The sequence below is a fragment of the Cucurbita moschata genome, unplaced genomic scaffold (assembly GCF_002738365.1).
Source record: "Cucurbita moschata cultivar Rifu unplaced genomic scaffold, Cmos_1.0 Cmo_Scf00003, whole genome shotgun sequence".
In the NCBI taxonomy this organism is placed as follows: domain Eukaryota; kingdom Viridiplantae; phylum Streptophyta; class Magnoliopsida; order Cucurbitales; family Cucurbitaceae; genus Cucurbita; species Cucurbita moschata.
The window spans coordinates 5488314-5508785 of NW_019268519.1; the positions used below are offsets into that span (position 1 = coordinate 5488314).

A 20472-nucleotide genomic window follows, 5' to 3' on the forward strand; every position below is an offset into this window, starting at 1 on the left:
AAAAAAAAAAAAAAAAAAAAAAAAAAAAAAAAAAAAAAAAAAAAAAAAAACCACTAATTGGCCAACAAAGAGGATAAAGTATAGTTCTTTTAAGAAGAAACCAAGTTTTTATTGAGAGAAATGAAAGAGTATACAAGAGCATGACCTCACACCCACCATAGCTGCCCATCTATCACAATAAATACCCAAGACAGTACTCTTACCTCGATTAATCTTGTGACCTTCAAAAAAGGACAAAAGAAGGAGATGGGGTTAAATTTATCATGTCAGATCCAAGAACAAACAATTTTGTTCCATCTGCCAAGTATCATTGGCAAGGGATGTAGATGATGAAAGAGTGAAAAACAAATTGGGATTACCTGTCATATGACTGGTAGTACTAGAGTTTATGACCTACTTAGTAGAGGATGAAAGAAGGCAATGATTCATGTTACTTGACTATAGTTGTAATAGGAGTAATCAAGAATGATGAAGAAGATGCTTTCAGTGATTTCTGATAATGTTGAATTTGAGCAAACTCGATTATACAATTAACAAATGGCTACTTAGATGAATCATGGAATGATTGAGTCTGCGATTATACCACATTAGACATCACTGTGAGCTGTTGTTTGGCCATAGGTTAATGATAAATGTAAAACCTTAAGACCACAAAATTAGCCAAATGACTCAAAGAGCAAGGAGGATATGAAGCATAACCAAGGCACAACTTCTAAAAAATCTTATATGAACGGAGTTCCCAATAAAAAAAACTTTAATTCTTTTCCGAACCAACTTCTAACTCGATGCGATTAGGACCAAGATAACCACACAAACAAGTCGGGAGTAGTGTAAAATGGTTAGCCACAAAACCAGAGAAAATTTTGACCATGCATACAGATGAAAGATTCTTCTAGCAACACGTGTGGCGCACGCACTGGTATTTTTCCTGTCAAATTTTAGATTCTTGTTGATCATCGATTGAGCTACGCAGTGATGATACACAAAACCCAAGATAAAAGACAAAACTTTCCAACAAGGTGTCCCATACCTCAAACCCTAATGTTCACAAATCCCTCCTAATGACTCACAAAACCCTAGTTACCTAGAAAAGACGTAGTGCTCTGTTATCATGTTACTATGAGGCCAAAATATGTGAGAATCACATCACATTCTACACAATAGGGCTAAATATATATATATAGGCATATGTGGAAGCATTAGACTAATAACAGTAAAATTATAATAAAGGATAAAAGACTAATAAGCTTCTAAATCCACTTATATACTATAACACTTATTTTATTTTAAAAAAAAAACAAAAAAAGACAATGACATACAAATCATAGTCCCACAGTTCTTACTCCACGCCAATGAGACACCATAAACATCCAAGAACTTGGACCAAATTGACTAAACAAAGTGCCAATTCCATAGGATAAGGTCAAGGTCCTTGAAAGCACCTCTACAAAGAGAGCACCAAAAAGTGTTTAAGCTCGTTGTATAAAGTATTGGCTTTTCCAAGTAAGGCTTGTCAAGCAAAGAACTTTACCTTCTTAGGAATCTTAACTTGACAGATTAAGGAAAATAGTGGGGCAACAAGGGGAAGCAAAGGCACAGTCAAAGGATAGAAGAATGAACCAGTAGAAGGGCTTGTGATAAGCAAAGGATACAGGTACAAACATCCCTCTCCCTCAGTGAATATGAATGTCCCTCAAAAGTAAACGGTAGAAACCTCCAACAACACCCTATCAAGAGGAAGCAAGAAAACTCAAAACCAAAAGAAGAAAACTCGCCAGAAGACAGCAAAATAGAGACCACATACAGTGATTTCATAGTCGAGAGGTGGTACAAATGGGCAAAAAGGGGCAACTTTTGGTTTTTTTTTTTCTTTTTCTCCTATTAGGAGGTTGTTTCGACAAGCATCTTGTATTTTCTTCATCTATCAATGAAAACTTGTTTCTTGTTCAAAAAAAATCTCCACATCCACCAAACCTCCCAAAAATAGGTATGAGAATCAACTCAATAGAGCACTTAACAACCTAGAATAAGGAGGGAAACTGAAGAGATATCTTTCCACAAAAAACGATACTTGTGGAAGTACGATGAATTTTTACACTATAGGGAGGATAACAGCAGCGATGTTAAGATTTGGCCCCCTAATCCTTCTAGGGGATTATCTTGCCATTCATTCTTTTAGATCTTGTCTACCCCTTCTCCCCCTGTGCTTTTTCCTTGCTCTGAAGGTTAAAATTCCAAAGTTAAGGTGCTTGCATGGCAGGTTTTATGTGGAGAAGTTAACACCATGGATCGTATTCAAAGGCATTGTTCCTACATTTCATATCACAATGGTGCATGTTTTGTAGGAGGCATGAGAAGGACCTTAATCATTTGTTTTTGGATTGTCAATTTGCTCACTACCTTTGGAGTCGTGGTTGGAGTCGTTCTTTGTTCATTGGGCTCAGAATAGAGAAGGCAATTGGAGGAGGTACTTATGAATCCTCCCTTTAGAGAGAAGGACAAAGTTTTGTGGCAAGTTAATTTCTTTTCTCTTTTGTGGGACACTTAGATTGAGAAAAATAATAAAACTTTTAAAGAGATTGAGAGAATGGGTAAGGAAGTTTAGGAGGTGGCTAAGTTTAACGTCTCTTTATAGATATTGATCACTACACCTTTTTGTATAATGAGTTTGGTCTGATTCTTCAGAATTAGAGTCCTTTTCTGTAATTAAGGTCAGTCCCCTTTTTTGTTGGGACTTTTTTTCTGAACTCTTGTATATTCTTTCATTTCTCTCGGTGAAAGCGCAAAAGATGAATTTGTACACCAATTGAGCACAAGAAAGTTAAATTCTCCATGATGCTAACCAATAGGCTTCCATTTTTCCATTGAAGTCATGGTTGTTTCTTCTTAACAATCGTTCTTATGGTTGAGTTGCTTTTGCGATAGCTTCCAAGCTGAGAAATTTGAAAGTTGTTATAGAAGTTTGGTTTGCAGTACATGAAGAAAAAAGAATACACGACAAAAGCCTTATATCAAAATTGCTCATTTTGATGCTAACTCGGAGAAAAAATGAGCTATATTCTCATGAGCTTGAAATTAGATCTGTTGTAAAGGGTGAGTTGATGCAATTATATTTGGCAGAGAAGAGAAATTTGTTTGGAAAGGAGTGCAAGTTTCAATGCTTAAAAGCAGGGATCGAAAAATACAAGTTTCCTTCATTGGTTTTTTTATCTCAAATTTGTACTCTTCAATTGGAAACTCTTTTATCATTCTGTGAAATTGAAACTATATACATATATATTCTTGACCATTTTTTATCAGAAACTCCCAGATGCACCTGTCCTTATTTTAGGCATTGTTGGCTTAAGTTGTTCTCGTTTTTTTTTTATCTTCATTAAATCTCTCCTTTTTTAATTGTGGTATGAAAGGAATCAAAGGATTTTTCATAACAAGTGTCTTCCTTGGTTAGATCGTTTCAAATCTGCTCGCCTCAAGACTTCTTCATGGCGTTCTCTATCTAAGTCTTACATTGATTTCTCTTTACAAGATATGTCTTAGCTAGAATGCTTTTGTCTCCTTGTCGTAATTTTCATTGTGTTTCACTTTTATTTACTACTTTATTTTTCACCCCTCGTGGAGCTTGTATCATTTCATTACGTTAATAAAAAATTTTGTTTCATGTATTAAAAACAATGAAATGAGAAATATAAAGTAGGTGATAAAGAATAGAATTGAAGCGTGTAACACTCTAAAACTCTTCCCACAAATCTATTACGTCCACCCTTCCCACAAACCTATTCCATCTATCCAGATCCTCCCAAACCTAGGCACCTAAACAGTCCCCCACTATAAAATAGGATTCTTTTTTTTTTTTTTTTTTGGTAAGAGACAATTTCATTAAGGTTTGAATTTTACAAAAGGGATGTGTTATCCATGATGTTTACAACAACAAAACAAAAAAAAAAAAAAATCAATTTACTATGATGGACGTATGACTATAGGAAGCAAAAGTGTTGAACAATTTACACCACGAAATAGCATGGTAAGCAACATTGTCAAAGAGCTTCATATAAGTTTGACTTTTCTGTGAATACTCTTTGATTTCCTACTTTCTGTAGATTCCGAATGAAAGCAGTAATGATATTTTTCCATGGAAGGCTTTTACATTCTTGAATGGGTGGAACGTTAAAGCCCTATCCAATAAATCTTTTACCTTTCTAGGAAAAGTGAGACGTCAACGGAAGATATTGAGAATCCTTGTCAAGAAATTTTGAGCATTTGTACATTACATAAATAAGTGGTTTTGTAATGTGTTGTCTTTCTTGCATAATGAGCACCAACTTAGAAATAGAGAAATGTAGGGCATTCTTTTTTTGTAAATTTCACTTTAATGCCTTTGTGCGTTATTTTCCATAGGAAAAACTTCACCTTTTTAGGGTGATTTCCTTTCCATATTGCCTTTGCTAGCATGGGGTTTATTACTTGTACTTTTTCCCTATGTCCATCATCAAAGATTTTGTAGAGAAGACCCTATCAACACTCAGAAGCCATTTCAATAAGCCAGCTTCTTTTGACAATACAATTGGGGCAAAGTCGATGCTTAATTCGACCCATTTTCGTAGCTTTGTTATCCTTTAGGTTCCTACCAAGCTTTAGGTCTGCAAATTTGTTGACATCATTCCATCTTTCTTTGATTGTGGTCGTTCTGCTATGATAGGATCTATACATAAGTGGATATTGTAAGGCTAGCATGGTGTTTTCAATTAAAGAGTCAATCCAGAAAGATGTGCTTCCACCATCACTCACTCTGTGGCAAATGCGGTTGGTGATGAGGTTTTGGTGCTTTTTTATGTACCTCCATGGCTCCTTTGCAGAAGATGGAGGGGGTTGATTTGTACATGATGTAGGAGTATATTTAGCCTTTATAAGTTTTCTCCACAAGGCGTTGTCTCCATGATAATGTATCCATATCCATTTGGTGATGAGAGCTTTGTTCTTCTCCTTCATCGAAAATAGGCAAGTCCTCCCTTGTTTACTAGTAGGATTATGATATTCCATCAAACACGATGTAGGTCATCTTTTCACAAATAGTTTCTTAATAGTCTTTTTATATTCGTAGCCACCTTTTGTGGCATTTTGAATAGAGACATGTAACGTGGGAAGGTTGGATAGTGTGGCTTGTATTAGGGTGAGCCTTTCACTCTTAGAAGTATAAAATGATGACCATGTTGATAACCTTCTTTCTATTTGTTCAATAATAGTCTTCCAGAAGGAGAAGGATTTGTGGTTCCCAATTAAGGGTAATCCTAGGTACATATTCGGCCATTCGCCCTTTTCCAACCATATCTGCGGGCAACGTCCTCAATAATCTATGTGCTAACATTGATGCCCAAATCTCTGTTTTTTAGAGATTGATGTTTTGTCCTGAGAATCTTTCAAAGGTTTTTACCGCCTTGATGATGTTTTTTATGGATGAGACATCTGACAAATCAGAGAAGACGATTGTATCATCCGCAAGCTGACCTAAAATCCCTTTATCTATCCTTTGTATTCAGCTTTGGTGAGTGAGTGACTAAGACAATCCATTACCAATATGAAAAGGAAAGGGGATAGTGAATCCCCCTGCCAAAGACCTCGTGAGGCATGGATCTTCCCACTCAGTCTTCCGATGGAAAATGAGGAATTTTTTTATAAACAAAAATTTCATCAAAAATATATTAAACTGATGATATAAAATAAATTCTCCATCACATGTCAACAATCACAATTCAAAGAAAGGTTTGACTAACAAAACTACAAGAACCTGAAATTGGCCAACTATGAACCATCAAAGATACATTGACCCATAAAAAATGTGCCAAGGAAAGCAAGCCTATTTCTCCTCCCACAGCCTATCCTTCATTAAGTGATCTATCTATTCATTTTCAAGCAGGCAATAAGATTTGAAGATTCAAATTTATTGGGATTTAGGAAACAAACTATCATTTATCCAATCCATTTGCAGTACCAGGCAGCAGTCGTCCATCTCTTGACAATTAGCATCTGCCTCTAATGAAAAGTCCTATTGTCTACCGGACAAAGGTTCTTTGCAAGATTGGAATCTAATTGCGGCTCCGTAATCTTCCCCACAAAAATGGATTAAGTTGCTCATTAAACTTAGGTTTTCTAACAAGATACAAAAAAATTTATTGAAATAATGAAAAGTGGCTAATACTCAAAGAAACAAGGAAACAAACTCCAACAAGGGAGTGAACAAAAGAAATAACAGAACATGAGCAACCCATATGGCCCCCTAGTGTTATTGCATTAACGTAACACTATCTACTTGAATCACTTTCTCATTTCTTTTTGTATCTACCACGTTGGAATAAATCCACAATAGTTATCATCAACTTTCACACACATCTCCATCCCTTTCTTAGGCGTAACTTTTGTTTGAGCATTCAAACAAACTATCTATAGGCGATTTTTCCATTGATTGATAAAAACGAATGGAAGTGGTTCAATGCTCCAATCTTCAATTGAGAGAGATATTAGAGAAATAAAAGAATAAAAAATAATAAAACTAACGCAAATATGAATTAGGCGTGTTATCAAGATGGGACGGGGGCAGGGATGGCTTATCAAAAGAAAAAATGGAATATAACCTCAAAGTCTGGGTTATTTATCATTTGCTACTTACGTATCAATTAGATGAGAACCGGGAAACCACTAGCGCAAAGAGAAGAGAACAACTCTTTGGGTGCCAGAAGAGTTAAAGCAACTTATGTTTCAATTGGTATTAGTTAACTGCAGACTTAGATTTTGTTATCAAAAATCATAAAGCTAACTGGAACTAGCTTAACATAACAAAGGTAGCTGATCAACCCAAACAAACGTTTTTTAAAGCACAATTAGCAGTATTTAGACCTTACTGTAACAAAAGTAGTCGATCAGATTAAGTCAATGAAATTTGTAATTTCTCTTAACACTTAAAAGCAGTATACCGTGACTGCTATTTAAAAACTTACATCTTTCAGGGTGGAGAGTATTTCTTTCAAGGCAGAAGGACTGACTGCATCGTGAGATATGAGCTTTTGTAGAGACGAAAGTCCAATGACACTCAATTTTATAGTTTTGGCTTCACATGCCAACAAAAAAATTCGTAAAATGTCTTCATTTTCTGCAATATCACTGGGACTCATCATCGATCGAAGCTGCACATCAACAAAAAAAAAGAAAAAATGAAGAAGATGAATGTCAAATGCAGGACATTCCCAACACTCCGCAACCAAATTCGCTACAGTCTAATATCACGAAGCATAGATAAAGAATTTTGTTGCAGCATCCATACTTCATGCAACCCACTAGCAAGGAATTTCATCAACCAAAAAGAAGTTGAAGTTTGTCTCGCAGCATGAGAAACTGAAGAAAGGGCCCATTTCTCTAGAAACTAGCCCCGAACCCACACCCACAAACACAGAGAACAAAATATTATCGGAACAAGAATTAACACTCTTCATTTCTTTATGTCCTTCATTACACAGCAACCAAGCAGCAGCAAATTATAGCGTTACAAACAAGAATTTCAACTCAAACGGGTTCCAATTAGCTATTAAGATTGAACATCAACGTATACAATAACACCTCTACCATGATGCCAATTAAACCCACAGTTCACACTTCGTATAAGAGCAATAATGAAGTTGGACCTTTAAAATAGCGTGCTCAGCTCCATCTTTGACGGCCGGGTGACGGCGGCGAGCTTCAACGGACAGTGCGCGAAGATCAGATTCCAGAACAGCCATGAAAGCCATGACAAAAGCTACGGAGTGTGAATCTGTCAGTGACCAAATGCAGGTTGTATCATTTCAAAGCGAACTGCTAGAGATCAAACGTGCTATGAGATCGGATGAAGTAATTCACGAAAGGGAGAACAATAGATCTCTACCGAGAAATGGCAAGCAGGTGAAAACGGTGAAAGACGGAGAAACACGGTAGGGGAGAGAGACTTTTGCACGTGGGATTGACACGTGCGAACTGAAATGCCTTTGGACCTGAAGCCCATACGTGTGGGCTTTTCTGTTTTAAGCCCAACTCGTATAACCCAACTCCTAAAATAATAAACGAATTAAAAATAATAATAATAATAACAACTAAATTTCAATTATCAATTTATATGTAATTAAAAACATAAATTTTAAACAACTAAATTAGTTTTATTTTTAAATATTATTATTAAGTTCGTCAAATTTTGCATAAAATAGTTGGTGAAATTTTGGAATGCAAATGTGATTATGGAATGATTTGTTCATATTAGCAATTTTTATTAATGTTTGAGAATGCAAACCTACAACGGTGGTTAGAGGGTCGGGTTACTAAGCGGACTAATTTTGAATTATTTTAGTTTGTAGCAAAGTCGTCGTTGAGACTTTAGTCATATGTATATTTATTTCGTAGTTCGTTAGATTGCTCGTGACGATTACATTTCCCTCCATATTGTGTATATTTCAATGATATGCAACGTGTAATCGATATACTTTTGCTCAAGGGTCACTAACTAATCTCTAATGGTGTTTTGCCTACCGGCCCAGATTAGTAACATAGTTGGTTTTGTTGGATGATGAAAGTCCCATATCGGCTAATTTAGTGAATGATCATGGGTTTATAACTAAGAAATCCTATTTCCATTGGTGAGGCTTTTTGGGGAAACTCGAAGCAAAGCCATGAGAGCTTATGCTCAAAGTGGACAATATCATACTATTGTGGAGAGTCCTGTTCAACTAACAGGTTTAGTCTTGGGGTCACTCTCGTATATATTTCCTCAAAATATTTTTCGTGAGGTATTGTGTTGGAAATGCCTAACTTCATTAGAGAGACACCTAACGTTACTTGATATTGCAGGAATGACTCATGTAGGCACTAGAGCTAGTCGTGAGGTATTATGTTGGGAATGCCTAACTTCATTAGAGAGACGCCTAACCTCTTATGTTACTTGATATTGCAGGAATGACTCACGTAGGCACTAGAGCTGGTTGGTTAGCATAAACGTTTTTCATAAGTTACCCTGTCAAGATAGACCGTGACTAGAGTGTTGTCTATGCATGCAACATAATAGTGGTGCAGTCCGTAGATGGTCTGTGAGGTCCAATAGTATTAAGTAGGGTTCTTATGTTCGTTAGTGTAAACTAATTAGTCGAAGTGTATTTCCATGAATCCAATTCAAAGCTTTTTGTACATATATATATGTGTGGCTCTTTGAGCACTTCGGTTCGGTTCGGTTCGGCCTGAATTAAGTTTTACCGAATCAATTAGAGCCGGGTCGGTCTTCGGTTTCTTACACCTCCATATATAAGGAGGAGGTTGTCCAGAAGGACGACTGTTGGTGTGTATTTTTCCTTCACGCGTAAATTCATCTTCCCTCCCAACCATTTTCCTCTTGACCGTCGTAACAGAGAGAGAATTTAGAAGCGATTTTGAAGGAAGAGAGAAGGAGGATCGGTGGTTTTAGAGAGAGAATTTGAAGTCGATTGAACTGGCGAGGGAGTGAGAGTGTCCAAGAAAGCGAGGGGAAGTGAGGAAAGTGAAGGAAACGGAGGGAGAGTGGGGGAAAGAGAGATAGGAGAAGGAAGGGATGAAACATATTTTCAAGAAGTTTCATATTGGAAGCAATCACGAGCCGAATCGGCCTAACGAGAATCCGTTGCCTGGAGCAGCGTCGTCGTCAGATAATCGTCCTGCAACTGCTCCGGGGCAGATTTCCGGCAACTCTCCGTCGAGTCCTTCGTCGTCGCCGTTGCCGTCGCCGTCGCTGGCAACAACTCCCCCAGGGGGCGGAAGCACGGCTTCGGTTTCGGTAGCTCCTAATCGGTCTGACTACTTTTCTTCAGAGGAAGAGTTTCAGGTTCAGCTTGCCCTAGCTATTAGCGCCTCGAATTCCGACTTCCGGGATGATCCGGAGAAGGATCAAATTCGAGCTGCAACGCTTTTGAGCTTGGGAAATCACCGGATTGATTCCACTTCCAGGGACCAAGTAGATGCTGCCGAGGCGCTTTCGCGGCAATATTGGGTGAGCTTCTTGCTTTTTTGGGAGTTCATTCGACCAAGTTTTCTTTTTCGATAAATTGAACAAAACTAATGAGATGAAAACTAAAGCTTTGTGCTCTAATAGCCAATAGTTATGTATCTGATCCCATTGTACTAGGCAACCTACTGCTTTGTGGCTAAGTGCTCGAAACCTGGTCATTTATAGTCGTACTTTACCGCTGCATTTTTTATCAATTATACACTATAAGCATATTGAGTTGAAAGAGAGGGATTCCGGTTTGTCATCATCTGGTGCATCAGTTTTGTAGACAAGAATTCAGTATACCCTTTTTTCCCCTGCATTTGCATCGTGTCTGAGATGATTCATATTAGGAATAGATTTATTACGACTGTCGTTTCTATTAGTTTAGACTAACTATGTCAGGAGCTGAAATTAAAAAATTATCTTGCACAAAAACCATCAGGCACCTGCATAATTGCAGAGTTGTCTGGTTCATGGGAAAATATCACCTTTGTAAACAAATATATTAGAGAAGTGTTAAGGAAGCGGATTTCAAGCAAAATATGAGCAATGAATTGTTTTAATAAACTTATGTTTAAGAATACTAGTTGCTCCTTATTTTAGCGACACTATCTAGTCAATCCAGGAGGTAGCTACTGCTTCAATATATTGTAAAATATACACTGGTAGAGCTGGAATTTCCACAACCTTATTAGATGTTTGCCTTTTCACGTTGCCTTGATATTATTTTTCTTGTTACTCTACTCTGTAGGACTATTCAGTCCTTATCTAATATTAATTTTATTGCATTTTAAGGAATATAATCTCCTTGACTATGAAGAAAAAGTTGTCAATGGGTTTTATGATGTCCTCTCTACGGATTCAACAGTCCAAGGAAAAATTCCATCTCTATCTGATATTGAAGCAAGCTTTGGTAGTTCTGGCTTTGAAGTTGTAATGGTCAATATGACTGTTGATTCTGCACTAGAAGAGCTAGTGCAAATTGCTCAATGTATTGCAGATTGCCCTGGCACTGAGGTGAGAGTTTTGGTTCAGAGGCTTGCTGAGCTCGTTATGGGACACATGGGTGGACCTGTAAAGGACGCCAATTTTATGCTAGCTAGGTGGATGGAAAGAAGCACAGAGTTAAGAACTTCTCTTCACACAAGTGTGTTGCCTATTGGTTCCATTAATATTGGCCTCTCAAGACACCGTGCATTGCTTTTCAAGGTTGGTTGTAAAAAACTCTCTTAAACATCTGTAGTATCATGCAATCATTCTTTATTGAAGATTTTTAGCATCAGAGGAATCGTGGTGGTTTATGTCAGAGCTATATTATGAGAGGTGGCTTGTCAAGTGTAATAAAGCACGTGGTTTTACTGTCAATATAAATAACCAGAAGAAGTTTAGTTTCTTTTCTTTTTAACCCCTGAAGTAGAAGGTTATAGAACCCTCAATAAGGTTATGGGAAACTAAAATTGTCTTGGGGTGATAATTTTTTAGCATACCTGTTTTTAGTAATATATACGTTTATATATAATTTTAAGCTTTATTGTTATAATTATTTTTGAGCCAAAGCTTTATTGACTTTATTTGAACCTCCTTTCTTCCCTGGATATAGGTGTTAGCTGACGGTATCAAGATGCCTTGTAGGCTTGTTAAAGGTAGTCACTATACTGGTGTTGAAGAAGATGCTGTCAACATCATAAAGATGGAGGATGAAAGGTATATCCTTGTTCTGTTCCATTCATTTTTATCATTAATGGTGAGTTTGAATTTTAGTAACTGGGTAAAAAGAGTCATTCGTATAATATACTATTATGGTAATGTAGTTCGTATTATTTTTCTCTAATTTGTATGCCACTCCATCTGTCCCTAGACTAAACTTGTCCTAAAAGGCTCACTTAGTGAGCGTTCACTTATATCAAAACGAATTGTTATGAACATGTAGTTTGTGCTTTCAGGGAGTTTTTGGTTGATCTAATGGCAGCTCCTGGAACGCTTATACCAGCAGACGTATTGAATGCAAAGGACACTACTATGTTGAAGCCTTACAACCCTAAAGTAAGCAAAATTTCTTCTCTCCACTACTCTAATGATGTTGAAATTTCTTCCACGAAACCAACACCATCACTTGAGGAAAGCAGCAGTCAAAACTATGAAGCAGAGGGCAGCTCACTGGTGGATGGGAAACTGGGCTATGGAAGGACAGAGTCTGTGCCCTCAAGCTCAGGTGCCTATGATGACATTTATGTTATTTCTACAGTACCTGCTAGAAAAAAGTCCTGATTAAATGGAGAATCTTTTCTTGTTAGGTACTGGGACTTCTCGATACAAAGGGGTCCATTCTGGTGATAGTAATGTTAGACTGAATGTCAATGTAGTTCCATTTGGTCAAAGCTCCGAGGATCCCAAAAATCTTTTTGCAGATCTTAATCCTTTCCAGATAAAAGGAACTGGAAAAAGTTTCATTCTTAATAAATCCTCTGATAATAAAATTGAGGAGCTCCAGAAACCTACTACTGGGCATCCTCCTGTACCGTTGTGGAAAAATCGAGTTGCATTCAATGCTGTTCCCAAGAAAAAAGAGTACGATTATATGGAGGGTCGTCTTCCAAGAATTAATTGTGGATATAATGATCATAATATGGCATCATCTTCTTCTGCCAACTCTACAGTCTCTGAAAGTGTCAGCCTTTGTGGTTCAGGAACATCCATTGAATCAAATGTATCAATTAGAAGTGCTGAAGTTGGAAGTTCTTCATCTTATATGCACTCTCGGTCAACATCTGCCATGATTGAGCCTAATATTTTGCCTTCGATTGATGAACAGAACAGAAAGCAGAATGGAGAACATTCTGGAAGTACAGACTTGCAGGATAAAAATGTTGATACTGTTGATGGATGCGATAGTTTAATCAAATTTGATAATTGTAGAAAGTTCACATATGACAGATCTGTTGGAACCAATTTGATATCGAAGGATATGAGAAGTTCCAGCCCATCAATTGATCCAAGTTCGAATAGGTTTGAGAAAGTTTATGATGATGTGGATGTAGGCCAATGTGAAATACAATGGGAGGACCTCATTATCGGTGAAAGGATTGGACTAGGTACGCAATAGCTGATCAGAATCTTTCTATCTATCTCACTCACGTTATAATAGGGGCAGAGGTTGAAAATATAATAGTTATTGCCTCATTCCACAGTCAAAAACTTGTTAATAAATTGCTCTCTTTTTGTAATTACTTAAACGTTTGAAATACTTTACCTTCAGTTTCCTGGAGATCTTCATTTTTCCTTCTTTTAATTTCATGTTTTCTATATATAGGTTCATATGGAGAAGTCTACAATGCTGATTGGAATGGCACAGTGAGTTATATTAACTCTACTTCTATGTTATTGCATTCTATGGCCAGTCCTCCACTATTAAGCTCGGCACATTCAATTTTTCACTTCGTTTTTAGCTGCATTAACTTGTCAGATCCAAGTTGATACTTGTGACTCTTTGGTTATAATAAAATTCTCGCATATTATGTTAAATTATTTAACTAACACTAAACCTTGAATTATTGTGGCTGAATTATTTAAGTATCATTAAAGCCAAAAGCTTGGACTAATTGGGTCCATTGCACCAATTATGGGCTCAAATATTAATTTGGTTTATAAAACCCAAAACCCTAAATATTAATATCAATTAGGTAGGAAATGCTATTGTCAAAGTTGGAACAAAGGACTTAGCTTTGATCACTTGTTAGGACAATGGGTCTTTCCAAAATATGGATGATATTATCTATTTGGGCATAAGTTGTGTGGTTTTGCTTTTAAATTCTACCCAAAAGGCCATACCATTGAAGTTGTTGCCCTTATGATTATACTAAATATCTTTCCCACTTCTAGTCGATGTGTGACTGTATTTGCATCCATAACAGCTGTCCTCAAACAAAGTACCATTGGGCCTTGCCATTAATAACTTTTCCATCATCAACCAAAAATTTGGTTTCCATATAAAAGAAAATTGGAGAGAAGTGACATTGCATGACCTCATGTATGAATATTGTATTTGTTAAATTACCAATGAACCCAAAAAGGTTAACATAATGGGTTGCGATAAATTTAATTATATCAATCCTTCAACACTTCACACTTTTGGGCTTGAAAATTTGTAGAAGACTCAACAAGTTGACATCAATTAGAGAAAATGGCATGACAGGAGTTAGAGAAAATGGTGGAACGGTTTGGTGTCGATCAATCAGCTGGGATTGCCCTAGAAAAGGATCAAGTAAAGGGAAAGCAATTTGAAATTAATTGAAAAATCTTGCTAACATTGGTTAACAAGCCATCTCTTACTTCTTATGAGAGGTTGTAGGTTCTAACACCCACCACCCCCACACGTGATGCAATGTATTATGAAAAGTTAGTATATAAACATTGTTTGATGGCCTACAAGGGTGACATTTTGTGATGAATGAAATTGGAGTTTGGGGGTGTATCCCCGACAGAATTGAAGTTCGGTTGGTTGAAGCCTTAGGTGGCTGGAATCTCTAAAGAAAGGTTAAAATTCTTAGGAATTGTGCAACTAGAGGTCTCTTGGGAGTATTTGGGCAGATAAACCAAAGACTCTTCAAAGATAAGTTGTCCTCTTTTGGTAATGGGTTGAAACATAGTGTCTCGGTGGGTCTCAAACCACCCTAAATTCTTTTATAATTGCAACCTTCTCCTCATTATAAGTGATTGGAAGACACTCATTTGTTAGTGTTCTGGTGGGGGTTATCTCTAGCCCTAGCCCTTAGGCTGTTCTTTTGTGGCTCTTGGTTTGGCCTTTTCTAACACAGTTTTCGTTTCCTATAAAAAAAAAGCTAATTGTATAAACGTCAATGCCAACTTGTGTTTGGAACTCTGAGGGTGCCACCTTATCCTTCCCCTTTCTAGAAGAAATTTGAATGGCTTGGGTGGGGACTAACTTTCCTACATGAGTGGGAACTAACTTTCCTACACAATTTATGACGTGTCGAACAAAACCTTTCAGAGTTGCTTCTGTAAAGGCCTTTAGGTCTTGGAGAGCTTTATTGTTTCCGCTTCTGCTGGCCAGGTCGGTTTGTCATGGTGGAGCCTCTCTGCCTTTCACCTACACAAAAATGAACGATGTGCTCTGCTACCACCTGGTTTTTGTTAATCTGTTTGGTTAGGCTAACTTATTGCATGACCTGGAAATGAAAAAGGTTTAATCCTTTTCTCGTATCCCCAAATATAAATGAAATAGATTTCTGGGTTCTTATAGAATATTTAATTTTGAACTTTCAACTATATGAGCACTTGTCTTTTATGTTTTACCTCTCTGTTCTCTCCGTGTCTTTCTGACTTGTGAGGAAAAAATGTTATTGTTTATCTGTTTGTTTTCCATCTCTCTCCTCCTTTCTCTCAAGTCCATAAGCAAATATATGTTTATTCTTTCCCCATCTCTCTATTAGCTCAATTGTTTATCATATTCTCCCTTCTTCTTCTGCCTTACCTTAGTAAATTATAAAAAAAATTAATTATCGAATTCCTCTCTTACGCTTGTGGTCTTTTTTAAATTTATACACGTCTATGTAAGTTATACAGTGATTGACTTTTCTAACGCTAACAGCTTGATGTTGATTGATGGATTTGCAGGAGGTTGCGGTGAAGAAATTCTTAGACCAGGATTTTTCTGGCGCTGCTTTAGCTGAGTTCAAAAGAGAAGTAAGTGGAACAGTTACTTCCATAGAAAAATAGACTCCTAAATGCATAACTTTATGAAAAAAATTATTATTAATTTCTCTTGTAAAAAATCTACAAAAAATGATGAAACTTTTTTGAGTTGTATTGACATCTTGAGTTCTTGCCTCAGTAATGATTTGCATACAAATATTTTGATTTTTGTTAATGCATCTTACTTATATAAAAATTGGTATACATGAAATTTACAACAAATAACCAAATACTAATGGAGTTATATACGTTAGATTCCCAATTAGTCTATATCAAAGACGAGCAATGATAAAAGAGTAAATTGAATATAAGTCCAACACTTATTGGGCATGTAATGAATACTTGTTAAGCACAATTAACATGTATTGAACACTCATGAACATCTTGACAGTGAAATATGTAAAATGCATAGGCATTATTGATTTTAAATTGTCTTTTTGTTAAGACATTAAATCATTTAGAAAATTGATAATTTGGTTTTGATCTATATTGGTATTATGATATCGAACATTGTATCACAAATTCATAAGTATCACCCTCTTCTTAATCCCTGTGACACTAGAGTTTTGCCTCCAACTCATTTCTTCACTCCTCAATCCAGATGCCCCCTTCAAGCTTGATCCTCTCCTCCCTTGATCCTTCAGTAAGACTAACAATACTCTCCAATGAATCCAACATCCCCACCGTTTACACAACTTTTTATTCTGATTCTAGTTCTGTATAGATGCACGGCACTGCGGCCTAAAGACCAATGGGGGAATATTAGCAATATTTTTTGTGAAGTTTGGTGTTGCTCCATGTGGTTGTCAATTTTTTTTCTTTGAACTTGATACATGCAACTTCATAAAAAATAAATATTAAAAATAGTTAAAACGAATGGGTTACTTGCGATTTGAGTATGTATCTTCAATAAGTTATCTTCGACTGTGGACTTATATTATCTCTTGTGATGCAAGGTACTGATAATGCGACAACTACGTCATCCAAATATTGTTCTTTTTATGGGTGCAGTCACTCGTCCTCCTAACCTTTCCATTGTCACCGAGTTTCTTCCAAGGTATGAGTCCAATTTTACTTGAGTTTCTAAGATAGATTAATCCCCATCCCTTGCTCGCCCATAAAAAGGGGGAAAAAAAAAAAAAAAAAAGAAGAAGAAGAAGAATGTTTTAGATCATCCAAATGTGCGCATGTCTTCTTTTTTACTGTCAAGTTTTCTTGATGCAATTAAACTCCAGAGGAAGCTTGTACCGGATCATTCATCGCCCACATTGTCAAATTGATGAAAAACGCAGAATAAAAATGGCCCTTGATGTGGTATGTGATTAACTTTGAATATATTATCAACTAATGTTTGAGCCAAATACCATCTTTTGAATTCTTTATACAACGGCAGGCAAAGGGCATGAATTGCTTGCATACAAGTCATCCAACAATTGTTCACCGAGATCTGAAGTCACCGAATCTTTTAGTTGATAAGAACTGGAATGTGAAGGTATAACACCTTTGCTACTGCTGGTGCTTTATGTCTGTGGTTCTATTAATTACTACTTCTGTGACTTATTCACTGACATCTGAAGTCACCCATTTTTTTTCTTTTAAATGAATAAGCATATGTCATTAAGGTGAATGAGAACGTGCAGAAGACAACAGGGAGACTAAAAAAGACACGAAAATTACAATAATTTTTACCTAAAGGGGCACAAACTGTGGGGTAATAAGAAAAGGTGTGTGAACATATTTTTTTTTAGAAAAGTAAATCCAAAGAGAGATGATACACTGCTCTAGCCAAAGCTTCCTCCCATCACACATTAGTGACAATTTTTTTTGCTTATTCCTTTCTGATCAAATATTCCACAAAATAACTAAAAAACCAACCACCTAAAGAAACCACTCATTAGTCACCACTAATTAAGGTCTAATTTTGTTTAGCTAATTCGATTGTCTATCAATATCTTGGTAATGCAGAAGCTTTGGGGCTCTTCTTTTTTGGGTTGGCTTCAGATCGTTTTTAGTTTCGATTGTTTATTTATTTTGAAGTTCGAAGGTTGGTGGTTGTTTTCATGAATCCTTCTATTTTTTATAAAGATTATACGGATGTTTTATTTTGGTGGTTTGAAGTTTTGTGCGGCTGGACATTTTTGAGTTGGTTCTCAGACGTCAAATCTCCTCTCCCTTTCAGAATTTGATTTTAGATCTAATGGGCAGAAAAGATTGTTCTCAGTTGTCATATCTCTTTCATTTTTCTATCAATCTCTTTTGCTTGGAATCCAGCGTCTCAGCCTTTATTTCGATATTTTAATTGGATAATTATTTATGGCTCTTTTTGGAGGGGATTTAATAGTCTTTTTCTAAAGCTGCAATCCTGGTGGTTTGTTTGTTTCTTCTTATGTTTTCTTTGGCTTGGATTCTTGTTTGTTTATGATTGTTCTGCTCCCTCGTTCTCTCGTTCTTCTTAATAGAAGTTTTGTTTCTTAGTTTTTCTCCTAAAAAAGAAAGAAAATAGAAATCTTATTTACTTCATCCACACTCAAAATAAATAAATAAATAAAAGAAGGAAAAAACCATCATGAAGATGAAGGTACAGTGAGTATCAAACTTGAGTTATGCCATAAGGAATGAGAATATGTGAGGTACTTGTCTCTGTCTTCCTTTGACAGCTTTTATTTGCCCAGCAAGTTTGAGTTTGGCTACTTGAGGTCGAAGAAAAAGCTTTAAACAAGCCAGGTCCCACTTTACCAAGAATGTGGGTCGTTCAATATGTGATACCTATGGATGATATGTTTGTTAGATACTTAAACATAGTAAGGAATATTAGAATTGGTAACGGCCTTGTCTGCGGTATGATTTCTTCATTGTGTAGGTATCAGATTTTGGGTTGTCGCGCCTGAAGCACCACACATTTTTGTCATCCAAATCAACCGGAGGAACGGTGAGAAGAAGAGAAAGTTGACTTTTACTTCAAATGTTTTCTTCAGATTTTCTTTAAAATGCAAGATATAACTGAGTTAAATCATTCTCTCTCATTTGATTTCCATCTGTTAGCCTGAGTGGATGGCGCCAGAGGTTCTCCGGAATGAGCCTTCAAATGAAAAGTAAGTTGGAGTAATGGTGGTATTTCTCAAGTTCATTTTCAATTCACGTTTGAGCTTGGAATCTATGCTATCCTGTATATCAAATCCCCTCATATGGCATCAAATTGCATTCTAGGTCGATGGTTAGTTGTAAATGGTATGGGATCTATTTCTCTTAAAAATGCCGACAATAGTGGAAAGAACGTCGCAACCTTTGTGTGCAAGTAATTTCGTAATTGTTGGGCTTTCTAAGAAGATTGCAATTGTTAATTATTAGTCTTCTGCAATGTGAATTTGACCAATAGTTCTTAAAAAACAATTTGTCTAATTAAGATCCATGTTGAAAATTCAATGGGAGAGGAAAAACATGTTCCCAAAGTAAAATCCCATGAAAGATGACTAAGGTGCATTGATGTAAGAAGAACAATATCAAAGTTTCTTTAGCCAAAGAACTCCTAGTAGATTCTGGGTGGGAAACATATGAGAATTTAAGCATGGTTAAGTGGATATTTTGTTTTTTTTTGCAATGTGGCAGAGATAACTTGAAATATAACAGGATATGATAGCTTGTTCTTCAAATGCACAGGTGCGACGTTTATAGCTTTGGAATCATTCTATGGGAACTTGCTACATTAAGACTACCTTGGAGTGGTATGAATCCTATGCAAGTTGTTGGTGCAGTCGGTTTCCAGAATCGACGACTCGAAATACCCAAGGAAGTAGATCCCGCGGTTGCAAGGATAATCTGGGAATGCTGGCAAACGTAAGTTGCGTGTGTATTTTCTCACTTGCAAAACTCTTTTACACAAGTTAATATTGATATTCCTTTTGTCATGCTGTTGAATTCTTTTCCATGCTATTATTATTGCCAGCGATCCGAACTTGCGGCCCTCATTTGCACAATTAGCCAATTTTCTTAAGCCTCTGCAGCAACTCGTCCTGCCACCGCATTCAGACCAGCCGAGTTCGTCGATGCTGCAAGAGATTTCTGTAAATTCTACACCTTGATTGATACGGCTCATTGTTCTCAAGAATGAATAAGGAAACTCTTCTTGGTTGTTTCCCTCGAGTAGTGCTGTTGTATTGTATATTTTTGAAATGTAAAAACAAGTATTTAAAGAAAAGAAAAGAAAGGGAAAGATAGAAAAGAAAATGTTGTAGAGGTATATATAATACGGGATCAAAATGTAATGCTGTTCTTCCATGTTTTGCTTGTACAGTCGCCTGCTATTTGGTTTACACACAGGATCTCAAACTTTGTTCTGCTCCTTTCTCCGTTCACCCTCCCATAAAAAATCCTCAAGAATTTGAATTTAATGGAAATTTTCATACTTCGTTAAAAAAACAATTTCGGTATTTATACTTTAATAAGATTTTGAGTTTTAATTTGTTTAGTGTATAAAATTATATGATCTCTTATAAGTTTATTATATTTATATAATGTGACATTATGGGACTTTCTTGTACATGGAAATTACTCGAATTGCATTGAAGCTGTGTATTCACATTGAAGCCATGTGATATACTCATGTAACTTGTAGTAATTACTTATTTATGTACATAGAAATTGGTCCGATTTTCAAAATGGTTTTAGGTTTCTTGATCGTATTATACATTTTTGCTTGTGTATCGAACCGCAACATGAGATTACTTATTATCTTA

At 36.4% G+C, this 20472-nt stretch overlaps 2 protein-coding genes across 3 annotated transcripts in view; one reads left to right on the plus strand and one right to left on the minus strand.

Moving 5' to 3' along the window:
* Positions 1-7931, minus strand: part of LOC111439021 (protein MON2 homolog) — a 45934-nt gene extending 38003 nt beyond the window's left edge. For both annotated transcript variants that reach the window (XM_023076763.1, XM_023076756.1), the window contains exons 1-2: positions 7671-7931; positions 6990-7175 (exon numbers count right to left, since the gene is read on the minus strand). In XM_023076763.1, coding sequence (XP_022932531.1) covers positions 6990-7175; positions 7671-7775 — 291 coding nt within the window. In that variant the 5' untranslated portion in view covers positions 7776-7931. The remainder of the gene's footprint in view (positions 1-6989; positions 7176-7670) is intronic.
* A 1430-nt stretch (positions 7932-9361) lies between these two features.
* On the plus strand, positions 9362-20050 carry LOC111438490 (serine/threonine-protein kinase EDR1-like). The gene is made up of 14 exons (XM_023076409.1): positions 9362-10027; positions 10823-11236; positions 11628-11731; positions 11971-12239; positions 12322-13119; positions 13338-13378; positions 15662-15730; positions 16696-16796; positions 16975-17053; positions 17133-17231; positions 18600-18668; positions 18782-18831; positions 19397-19573; positions 19683-20050. The coding sequence occupies exons 1-14, from the start codon at positions 9593-9595 to the stop codon at positions 19816-19818; spliced, it is 2841 nt and encodes a 946-aa protein (XP_022932177.1). The 5' UTR covers positions 9362-9592; the 3' UTR covers positions 19819-20050.
* The last annotated feature ends 422 nt before the right edge of the window (positions 20051-20472 follow it).

Excerpts from the sequence above, each read along its gene's own strand:
- LOC111438490 (XM_023076409.1), top strand. The coding sequence starts at position 9,593 with ATGAAACATATTTTCAAGAAGTTTCATATTGGAAGCAATCACGAGCCG. Across the intron at positions 10,028-10,822 it reads CGCTTTCGCGGCAATATTGG|GAATATAATCTCCTTGACTA; the intron begins GTGAGCTTCTTG and ends TTGCATTTTAAG. Across the intron at positions 17,054-17,132 it reads TAAAAATGGCCCTTGATGTG|GCAAAGGGCATGAATTGCTT; the intron begins GTATGTGATTAA and ends ATACAACGGCAG.